The 12158-nt window shown below is 33.3% G+C and overlaps 1 protein-coding gene across 3 annotated transcripts in view; it reads left to right on the plus strand.

The window, feature by feature from the left end:
• Window positions 1-439: 439 nt before the first annotated feature.
• Window positions 440-12158, plus strand: part of LOC143244298 (vacuolar protein sorting-associated protein 29) — a 45103-nt gene continuing 33384 nt past the window's right edge. The window contains exons 1-2 of one of the 3 annotated variants that reach the window (XM_076488697.1): window positions 440-588; window positions 3310-3501. In XM_076488697.1, the coding sequence (XP_076344812.1) occupies window positions 586-588; window positions 3310-3501 (195 nt within the window). In that variant the 5' untranslated portion in view covers window positions 440-585. Of the gene's footprint in view, window positions 589-928; window positions 1007-3309; window positions 3502-12158 lie in introns of those variants that run through there. The other 2 variants (XM_076488696.1, XM_076488694.1) reach the window with 2 other exon arrangements.

Below are 12158 nucleotides of genomic sequence, written 5' to 3' on the forward strand. Positions count from 1 at the left end.
ATATATCGATATCGTTATCAATACAGTAGCAAATTCGTCAAACATTAAGCCAATCCTGGAGCTATATAGATGGTTTTATTTGTCACCCATTGAGCTAGAAAAAAGTATTTGAGAGTCAAGCAATTACTATTTGACTAGGAATGTTATTTTAGAACATTGTTCTAAAAGTTATAACCTTAGAAATAAGTTGACTCTTAATCAAGATAGCTTATATATTATAACGATATTTTTATTTTAAAATATAAAGCCCTAGCAGAAAGTATCAAACCCCAATTTTTGGCACTATAAGACACCAATCTTATTGCTGAACCATTAAGTGACTGACAGAAAGTGAAGACATAAGCAAAAACTATGTTGAAACTTGTTGAGGCTTACTCTCTTTTATCGTTGAATTGCAAGTTCATATTCTTATAACCATTTATATTCTAACATGTAGATAGAATCAATGTATCATTATTACTTTGAAGACCTACTGTAATGTTTGTTTGTTTTTTATATCGACGATAAAATGAATGTTTAAGACAATATATTTTCTAATATGCGACAGAGGGCGAAGATTTCTCGTGATTTGAAGAGGGTGAGAAGATGGTATTTATTAATTTAATTTGTTCACTTTGTTTATAAATGTTACTGTCAGTAAGAGTTCAAAATTTGCCCAGTAATATATAATTTCGCTAATAAACTCGTATAGAAACATGTTTAAGTATGTGTTCTTAACGTAGTTTGCAGATAGATATGATATTGAATTTTAATATGTTATTTGTATCCCTGAAAAGTGAAGTTGGTTCCTGATCGTTTGGTGTAGATCTTGAAAGTGATAGAAATTAGAATTGGAGCTGGAAGACTAAATCATCTTAAAACATTTCTCGTTATTTTACGTAACCTAACAAACAAAAACTTTAATCTTCGTGTTGAAAAAATAGAGTTTATTAGTTCATTTATAATGCACCTTAGTAATATTGTAGTTTATACTAACTTAAACTCGTACCAGAATGTATTTATTAACGTGAGTAATAATAATAGAAATACTAATGGTACAGGACATTTCTCTTTAAGTGTTTTTTTTATTATAATAGTGTCTCATTTTTCAATTTTTTGTAATCTTATTTGTGATTTCATGACATTGGTCAATTTGCTGAGCTATAGTGTTAGAAAAACCATTATGTTGTAAATATTTCTTCAGTATAATAATTTTAAAATTCTTGACATGTTCACCATTTTTATTGACTGTTTTCTTTTTTGGTATATTTAATGTTAACTTAAACCATACTCTTAAAGCTTCCCAAGAAAACATACTAAAGTGAGAAAAGCAGTGTATTCTAATTATTTGTGTAATAAGATTGTTTCCTTTTTTTTTTTGGCAGAGTTATTTCATAATTTATGTTAATTTCAAGGATAAAAGAAAATGTTGAGAAAAATTAGTATTGTACAGTAATCACATACAAACCTGATCCTGATTGAAACTGTGTTTTGAAACTCTTTAGCACATATGTTATAAAGTATACGAGGTGTATGAAAATGTGAATACTTAAGTTGTTTAAAGGCAGCAGAAATTAATTTTGTTACCTGTCATGGTCTTGAAACATAACCACTGGATGAGTACAGCCAATAATTTAATTTTCTTTGAACAGTATATATATAACATTATCAATTTCTTTAGGTTCATCAATACTAATTTTAAAATTAAGTCCATACCTTTCTAAACATTTACTGACTACTTATTTGCTTACAGAACAATTTATGTTGCAGTTAAATAGCAGCTATATTTTACTATTCTGTAACTAGAAAAGAACAATAATCATATGTATTAAACTAAATTGATAAAAGTTGTATAATCTGTATTTAGTTAATTGATATTTTTGTAAACACTACATTAAAGGCCATACACCTGCATTAATAGTGGTCATTCTGGAAAGGATTATAATTGATCCCATATCTGTGTAATTGCTCCCCTTCATTGTTAAGTCTTGTCCAAGATGATCGATGGGGTTGGGTCATGAACAACTTAGTATGAACAAGGGTTAATTGCGTATATAAATGGGAAACATAAAGAAATGTGGAATATTGCACTAAAATACTGTTACATATTATCACTACTGCTCTTGTTTTTATTTAACATAAATATGCTTTATTCTCTCTGCCTCATCAGCTAGATAATTTCAAATGACTATTGAAGCCAGCCAGAGTAAGGAAGAACACCATTGTTCTATCATCAGATTTCTTCATGAGTAAAAAGTTTGATTTTTATTTGATCACTTAAGATTTTATTTCTTGTGCTATTTGAGATGCTTATTTCAGATTATTTGTGACTCAACTGTTGGAAATCATTGTGTCTGAATATTGCTCATTTATAAATTTCAAGAACTGTTTTGATGTCATCATTTGGTATAATTTAAATAAACCACATAAACCAAGTTTAGTTTTTACAAACTAAAAACTCATACAATGAGAATTCTGAGTTTGATTTTGTAAATTGGATCATTTTAGTTCCTACCAAAGTTCTTTAAGTAGCAAGTAAAGACAACCATGTTAGTTTTAATATCATAAGTATCTGTACTAGAAATTTCTCTCGGTAGATATTCATGTTGCTGGCATTCATTTTTGTTGCAAATTCCTGCTAGTCAATGTGTATGCATACAATGCCAAAATAATATGGTAACAATTTTGTTTTCAGTCTAATTTTATTCAGGTTCATATATTTTCACATTTTTCTCTTTTTACATTGGTTGAATGTTGATTTAAATACTGATTGCTTTTTGCAGTTAAAACTTTTGTATTTTAGAATGATAACACTAGTTATTGAATTTTTGTGCCTAATTAAAAACTAAATCTTACTTAAGAAACTGTAACTTGTAAAAAAAAAAAAAAAAAAAAGTGTTTATGTGGCTATATACTCTGTAATGTGTTACCAGCCACAGCTGAACACATGCAGTTGTACTTCATACAAAATTTGTGCAACTTGTCTACTACAGACATTTTAGTGACAGCACTTATTAGCCAGTTACAAAAGCAAAATTTGTTTTCAGCTATTTTGGTACGAACATTTATCTTGTACAAAGTATCTTAAAAAAAAAAGGACCAATGAATATTTTTATAGCAGTTCAAATTTTCAAGTTCAGAGTTAAGTATATTACTGTTGATGAAGTTGAGGTTAGGTGTCAACATTATGCATGTAGTATGATTGTAATGCTCTTTTGAGTAAAGATCTGTTCTAGGATACTAGTCATTTGTCCGAGTTGAAATATGGTATACAGTACATAAAATAATGAACAAGTGTTATATATTTATTATTTACTCTATATCCTTTAGTTGGTGTTAGTTCTTGGAGACTTGCACATTCCACATCGGTGTCAAGGTCTTCCTGTCAAATTTAAAAAGTTGTTAGTGCCAGGAAGAATTCATCATATTCTATGTACAGGGAATTTGTGTACCAAAGAATCATATGACTACCTTAAGACCTTAGCTTCGGATGTTCATGTTGTTCGTGGAGACTTTGATGAGGTACAGTATGTAAAAATCATATTTTTTAAATTAAATTTGTTCATAGAGGCATTTTCAGTTAACATATAGAAGGATTTTCTTTGTTTCTTGAAGCTTTTCATTCACACTTTTTACCCATTTACTGGTGATAAGTTACATTTAAAGAAAATGTATGGCAGAGCAACAAAAAGTTTGGTTGAGACATAGATAAAAATGCAATTGAAATATGTACATTTTTATAGCTTTTTTAAACTTTTGTTTGCTTTTATCTGAGCTAAATCTGTCCAAATAAAGGTAGTAATTTCTGGACACAAAAGTCAATGTATTTACTTATTCTGATTTTTGTTTTATAGCTGTTAAATAGGATCAGTTATATTCTGATCCTTATTTTGTTGGTAAATGTAATATGATGTTATAAACAAATTTATAGTGGCATTTCAAACTGGAATAAAACTATAGTGTTTTCTCCTTATAAAATAGCAAAAAAATATAGGTGCTAGTTATCTTCAAAAGACGTGTAACACCCATGTAATTGGATGCTTACGTCTCTTTTTCTCCGTCCACACTCTTCTTACTTTTACATTATAATTTTAATATTCTGTATGATAGACATTCTCATAAATTATAACTACTGTTTCAAGGAGCAAATTGAAAGTTTACAACTAATGATAAAAACATAATTCCACCCATTTTCTTATCAAATGGTATTATAATAATACATATGAAATTTTACCCACCAATGATTAATAAGAGAATGCCATTCAAATTAAATAAATTGAAACCCAACTTTTTGTAGTTGATAAATCTATTTGTTCCTCTCAGTATTTAGGTAAGGGGTGTGTCATGATATAAAAAGCTGTTTAGTGTAGATATTATTATTTTATTTATTTTGTGAATGAATATTTTATTATTGTTTAGTTTTGTTCATAATGAGAGTTAGCAGCAATTATTTTAAAGTATATGTTACGAAAAGTTTAGTAGCATAACTCGGTAAGAGTTGTATCTTGTATTTGTAACTCATTGGTGTTGAAGTTATGAAACATTGTGTGAAATTTATTGATATTGAGGATATAGTGAGTAGACAATTGTTATAAATGTACATTACTTTGCAAAATTGTTAGGGCAGAGTCAAAAATTAGATTTCAGGTTACTTTCAAAGAACTGGTGAAACATCAAAATGTTATTAATCTTCACATTTTGAACAACAGAAACTCAGTGAAAATGCTTGAGCTCAGCAAACAGATAATATTTTGTGTGTTCTCTTTTGTTTTAATAACTCTCAGGTGTTGTTGCAACATATTTAATTGAAGTGTCCTTTGGAACTTTAATTCAGATGTTTTTAATACATTTCCATAAAGCTTATTTGGAAGTAACTTATGATTTATCAAGTTTTTGATTTGCTGAATTGGGTTCAGATAGCAAGTCTGTAGAGGCCATTGCATCAGTTGAATGACTCCAGCATCTTCTTTCCTTTCTTAGTTAAGTAATGACAGCATAGGTTGAATGAGAGTTTGTTGTTATCTTCTTGGTAGAAGATTCCTTTACCAATATGCAAACCACTGAAAATACCATCACCAGTCATAATCTGATGGTACTTGCACTGGTTCATTATTTCATCTATTTCACAAATATCTCTTGTTGCCTCAGCATAAAAACATTCCTAAACCATCTCACTGCCTCCCACATGCTTCATGGTAAGTATTATGCATTGAGGGAAGTATCTTTCACCTTTCTTCTGCTGTGTGTACAACCTACACTTTAAACCAAATATTTCAAACTTGGACTCCTCCATCCATAACATCATTTTCCAATCATCAACAGTCCAATTTTTGTAGTTTTTTAACAAATTTTAGTCTGTTAACAATATTTGACGATCAAAGTAAAGGTTTTTTAACTGCTAAATGACCAAATATTCCATTCTTATTGAGTTTTCTTGATATTGTTGATGTTGACACTTTCCTGTCATTTAGTACATGGTTGTTTATCCCATGCTTGAGATCAGTGACATTCTTCCTTCTGTCTCAAAGGCTGTACTAATAAATATACTTAACATCAGTATCATTGAGTTTTAATGTTCTATGTCTTTCCTATTTTCAACTTTATCTGTCGTATGATCTTGAGTGTACTTGACAGTGTTTGGGGAGCATTTCAAATCTGCAACAATTTGTTGAGTCCAAACATCATCACTTAAAAGCTTATATGCAAACTCTCTGCTCTGCTAACAATTATGTTTTTTTGGATTGTGGTATGACAACAAAACTTTATGTAGTGTAACTAAACACTGTTTTTATCAAGGTTTATTTATAGAGTACTAATAAATTGATTTTTTCTAGCATATATCAGTACGATATGCTAGCTTTTTGGTAGCATCTTTATGTTGTTAAGATACTGCATGGGATACCATGGCAGGTTTCAGATCCCAAATTTGATCAGTATGTTCATCCACGTGGAACCCTTCATTTGTCAAAATAAATAAGTGAAGCATTACTGTAGTGTTGAAATTTACATTTTCTTATGGCATGGAAGAATGATAAATGTTCTCTTGTGAAGTGAGAGGATTTGATAAACAAAGACAGCAGATAAGAAATAGTCACATAAAAGAGATATTTGGACAGAGAAGGAATGTGTAATGATTAATATAAGCTCAACAGTTGATATGTATTAGAGTGAGACTAATGGTTTAAAAAATGTACGAATAATCGCTTATTTTTTCAAAGAAAGTTGTAAAGTAAATGAACCTGCTGTTCAAAAAGCAGATGTTTATTGAAAGTAAGCTTACGTACGAAAAAGTAACACGATCTTAGAAGTATAAGATACAAGTGTGATAACTTAATGAAATGTTGGAAAACTGTATTCGGATAATTTGGTGATGGTAATAGAGAAAAATAGTTTGACTTCTCAACTGAAATTCTGTAGCAGTTGCATAGGCCTAAGTGGACGTTTGACAAAAAGAAGAGAACTGAGATTGTCTGTAGTGCGAAGAATAGGTTGTATGTACATTTAATACACACACACAGCATTTTTATTTTGTTTTGGGCTTGCTTTTGAATTAAAATAAATTTTATATATATACATAAAAGAAACTCTCAAACATTTTAAAATAAAATTTCATCACATTTTCCAGTCTTAATTCACAGGACATGACATTGCCGCAGACAGTAAGAGATGAGACATTGTGGGTGTAAGCACTCAACTCTGTACCCTTAATTAATTTTCCTTAACAGTTGACTTCTAATCTGCTTTTTGGATTTTGTCTGATAGTTGGGATATCCTCAATGTCATAGGCAATCTCTGTCATGACCTTTGCATTATAACTGGAAAGTGCAATGAAATTTTGTAATTAAAAAAAAAGTTTGAAATTTTCTGATGTTAAGTTTATTATTGTTTTATAATGCTATTTTGGATTGCCTATTGCAATTGACAATTAATGTAAATACTGTAATAGTTTGGAAGCTATTCCTTTCATATATATTATTTTGAAAAGAAATGAAAGGAGTGCTGCTCATTTAATTATTTCAAATTTACCACCAAGTTAGAGACACCTACTGTAGAAGAATCCTTATCCCAGTAATGGCACACAGCATATATTTTAACATATTATAACATAGAAAAGTAAGTGTCCTGACAGTTGGTGAGCTACAGCCAAGTTTATACAGTGGCAATAGAAGAAAATGTGAATGACAATTTAAGTAGGTCTGTATATGCACAGCTGTTGTAATATTGCAAATTATGTGAAGATTAGTCATGCTGTTAACCTTGTCAACTTTTGATAAATTGGTAGAAATTGATAAACACCTTGTGTTAAAAGACAGAAAACTATGAAAGTTTGGTAAACAAAAAAAACTACAGAGAGAAGGAAAAGACTAGAAATAGAGAAATATTAAGAGCACAAATTGAGAGAGCAAAAATTACTCAAACAAAAGAAGGATCCAAGAATGACAGTGGAGGCAGGACCAGCTGATCCAAGGTGTCAAAACTTGAACATAAAGATAACATGTACACTTTCCTGGAGAAGTATGAAAAGTTTGCCAAAGTTAAAACACAGAGTTATAGTGTCTTACATCCAAAGTTTTTTAAATTACTTTTCTTATCTCAGGACGGCTTGTATGGGTATTAACACTTGTACAAATAAAGCAGAGAACAACGTTTCATTCTTCTTGGGTCATCTTCAGGTTTATTAGTTTAGATTTGGTATATCGTAAACAAAAAGTAATTTGTTATACCAATTAGAATACATTGAAATCCTAAATTAATAATCCATATTCTAATACACAATAAGTTTTAAGTTCTTAATTCTTCAATGCACATAAAAAAATCTTGAATATTTCCTAATGTTATACATGACATTTTCTCCATGCATCTTCTCTATTTTATCCTCCACCCCTTGAAAAAATATGAAATTAAACAAAAATTACTCATTATAAAACTGTTAATGCTCAGACAAACCATAATTTTTACAGCCTTCAATTTTGTTTGGTTACACTCCTACCAAGTAGAAAATCAGACACCTACTGCAACGTTCTCTCTCTTTCAGGATTTGTTAAATGTTCTCTTTTAAATTTAATTATATATATTACCTATAAATAATAGAAAGGCAACATTGTACCTATAAGGGATAAATTTAAAGCTACTTAACATAAATGAATGAATTTTCATGCCACAATTTGAAGCCACTAAAGAACAAAAAAAAAAATGGGGAATTTAAATTTATTTAGATCATTTGTTGGTTATGAGATCTGTCAACTTAACCAACCCTGTTTTGGGAAAGGGTAGAGAAAAATAACAGATAATATTATAAAGATTTACTGAACAAAAATATTTGAAATGTATTCAAATGTATGAATTACACAAATGTTTGATTGATTGGTTGGTTTGGTGTTTTATGGCACAAAGCAACTAGGCTATCTGCACCAAACATCTGATAAAAAATTAAAATTAAAGTAAAAGTATTAAAATTCAAAAAGGAAATTAAGGTAAAACAAGTGAAAGTTTAATTTTTGAATTAAAAACATAAACAGCATTAAATCCAATTCTTACACCTAGTCTACAGTGGTAAGAGAAAAACTAAAGTAATACAAGTTGTAAAGGACTTTCAATAGCATAACTATAATTATCATAATTCACCAGGATGACTAATGGGTAAGTTCAAAAATCACCATTGGTAACCTGAAGTTGGTCTTTCCTGTCCTGGTTTTGAGTTGTTTGTTATGGTTATTTTATAATTTCAAATTGAAGTAGATGTACTTTGATTCTTAGAAGGGAATCACATTAAAAAAGAATAAATTAATTAAGAAGCTTAATTAGCATTAAAAAGGTTAATGGCCTTTAAAAAAACTAAAATTTGTAAGGTGGACAGTGTTACTATTGCCAATAACACTGTTTAACGTCACGAATAAACCATGGGAAAGAACATGTTTAAAATGGCGCTGTCGTTGAAAGTCGTAAGGATGGCAAGACAGGTAAATGTGGCTTATTGTGGCCTGAGTGTTATACAGGTAATACATTCATGCATCAGTCCCAGATAAAAGAAAACGATGAATTTAAATCCTGTGATCAATGCATAGTCTAATTAGAACAACTTCCTCTTTCCGAGCCTTACGGAAGCAAGGTGGCCAAAGTCCAATAGGGGGTTTTATTCGGAAAAGCTTGTTTTCACGTTGCTCACTCCAAGTTGACTGCCAACTGGCACAGAGCAAAGCCTTGAATACAGGACCATAGTCCATGTATGGAACAGGCACAGCAGTGATAGTGCCAGAGCAGACAGATTTATCTGCAGCGTCGGCAAGCTCATTCCCGCAAATACCAACATGGCCTGGTATCCATAAAAACTAGAGAGAAGTAGATGTTAAAAAGAAATGAGCCAGTCAGTTTTAAATATTGGCGAGAACAGGGTGTGAACTAACATGAAGCAATTCAAGGGCAGCAGAGAACTAAGAGAGTCAGAATAAGTAGTGTAATTTGAGTACTGCTTAGCTCATATGTTATTGAGGGCAAAAGAAATGGCATACAGTTCAGCAGTGAACACAAAAGCTATAAAGAGGATTCTGCATGCAACCACTCAATGACAACAAACCATGGCAGAGCCCATACAGTCACCTGATTTTAAATCAACTGTATAAATAGGAATGGAAGGATGGTTCGAAAGATGTTCAGTAAAAAACACACTGTATTTCCAATCGGGAGTGTCTACTTTTCTCAGATGACTTAAAGATAGGTCACGTTTGTGAACTGTAATAAGCCATGGTGGTATTGGCTGACCAGTGGATACATCAATGTTATCCAAGGACAGACCGAATTCATCCAACTGCGCCTGGATACGAAGGACAAAAGGATGATCTGAAAATCCATGGCCTGCTGAGGAAAAAATGCAACCCCATGTAGGATGCTTTGGTAAGGAATAAAGTTTTGAAGTATATAATAAAGACAGCTGCAAATGGCAGAGGTGCAAAGAAGGTTCATGAGACTCTGTGTATAAGCTCTGAAATGGGGAAGTGTGGAAAGCCCTGGTGCAGAGTCAAAATCCCTGATGATGAATGATGTCCAGCATCTTTAAGGCCAAGGTCCTCCCAGAGCTATAGCCTAGTGATCCACAGTCTAGTTCGATCGAATAAGAGCACAATACGTCGTTAGCACAAAAGATCCATCTGCTCCCCAAATGGTGAAAGAGGGGACACAGAGGATGTTCAGTGCTCTTGTATATTTGACTCATAGCTGCTTGATGTGTGGTATAAAAGTCAGTTTACAGTCAAAGATAAGCCTTAAGAACTTTGTCTCTAGGGACCACAGGCAGCACAACTTCACCAATACAGAGTTCAGGATACTCTGTTGGCAGCAAAAGTGCATGCAAATGGTTTTAAAGAGAAAAGTTAAAGTTGTTTGCTGTGGTTCACTTCAGTAAATTATTGAGGGCAGTCTGCAGTTGCCACTTAATATATCCCATGTTCATCAATGACTGACATGAGATGTGAAAGTTGTCAACATAGAGCCCATTAACAACAGTAAACTGAAAAGTGGAACACCCAAAAGACAGCCTTGAGGGACTCCAAATTCCTGTAGAAAAGAATGGGAAAGTGTTGAACTAACATGTTTAAAAAAGGCTTCCCTGATTGACATTTCAAGTCGAGTCAGGTGGTCCAAGATGGACTGACGTCATTGGAACCCACACTGGGTGGGCGAGAGGAGGTTGTTTGATTTGAGGAACCAAATGAGATGAGCATTAACCATCCTCTCTTAGGTTTTACAGAGACAGCTCGTTAAAGCAACTGGATGGTAGTTTGAAAGAATCCTGGGATCCTTCCAAGGCTTGGAGAAAGGAAGGGCAATAGCTTGGCACCAGGCATCAAGAAAACATTATCCTGCCAGATCCAGTTAAAAACAATCAGAAAAATAGCAAGAGAAGCAGGAGATAGATGGCACAGCATTTCATAGTGTACATCATCAGATCTGTCTGATATACTGCCAGACTGATGAAGGACCAGTTCAAGTTCCCCCAGTGTAAAGGGACGATTATAGCCATAGAGACAATCAGCTCAAAAAGAAAGAGGTGATTGTTTTGCCAAAGTCTTAATGGCTAAGAAGGTGGAGGAAGAAGCAAAAGTGCAAGGTACTTGGCAAAAGTTTACACCTACAGTATCAGTGATGCTCCAAGTATCAGCTCCTTCCTTGCCATCCAAGAGCAAGATCAAGAGGGAGGCAGAATTATATTGCCCACTGACCTTTCAAATCTTGTCCCATATGACTTTGGAAGTGGTGGTAGAAGATATTCTGGTTGTGAACTTAATCCAAGAACCCTTCTGGCTTTGACATCTTACCCACCGAACCTGCTGGAAAGCAATGTGGTGTGAGAGTGTGGAATACCTACAAAAAGTATCCCAGGCCCGTTTTTCAGCCTTCCATGCCATGTGATAGGCAGGATTCCACCACGGACGAGAATATCATGGAAACGTGTTGAGTTTTTAGGAATATATTGAGCAGCTGCCTGTATAATACAGTCAGTTACTGCTGCCACACAGACCTCTACTGATGGCTGACAGATGATGGTGGGATCAAGTTCTGTGAGAGCAGTGAAAGAGGGCCAGTTTGCTTGATACAGCTTCCACCAGGGCACGCAGGTTGGGTGGCATTGACCACAGTCAGTCTCTCTTAAAATTGTAGGAAAATGATCACTGTCTCGTGAGTTATTATCAACCCTCCTTGAAAAGTGGGAGAATAGAGAAGGGGAGCAAATTAAGAGGTCAACAGCAGTAAAGGACAGTAAAAGAGAAAGGTTGTGATCAGAGAGCACACTCTCTACAGAGTGACCCCTCCCATCAATATCAGCACTTCCCCAGAGGAGATGATGTCCTTTAAAGTCCCCCACGATTAAAAGGGAGATGGCAACTGTTCAATGAGAGCATCTAGTGCTGATTGATCATAGATCTCTCCAGGTGACAGGTAGAGAGAACAAACAGTGATGGTATGACCCAAGGAATCACAGAGGACTACAGCCTCCAAGGGTGTGTTGAGTGGCATAGACAGGGTAGGCACATGCCGATCAACCAACAGTGCCACCCCTCCATGCACTTGTTCATCACTGCTGAAAGGTGACTGAATTGGAAGGTTTCAGAAATGTTTCCTGTAAGAAAGACATGCAGGATGGTAGGAAGCACTCAGTGCTTTGATGTCACTCAGATCAGAAC

The sequence above is a fragment of the Tachypleus tridentatus genome, chromosome 2, assembly GCF_004210375.1.
Source record: "Tachypleus tridentatus isolate NWPU-2018 chromosome 2, ASM421037v1, whole genome shotgun sequence".
Lineage (NCBI taxonomy): Eukaryota > Metazoa > Arthropoda > Merostomata > Xiphosura > Limulidae > Tachypleus > Tachypleus tridentatus.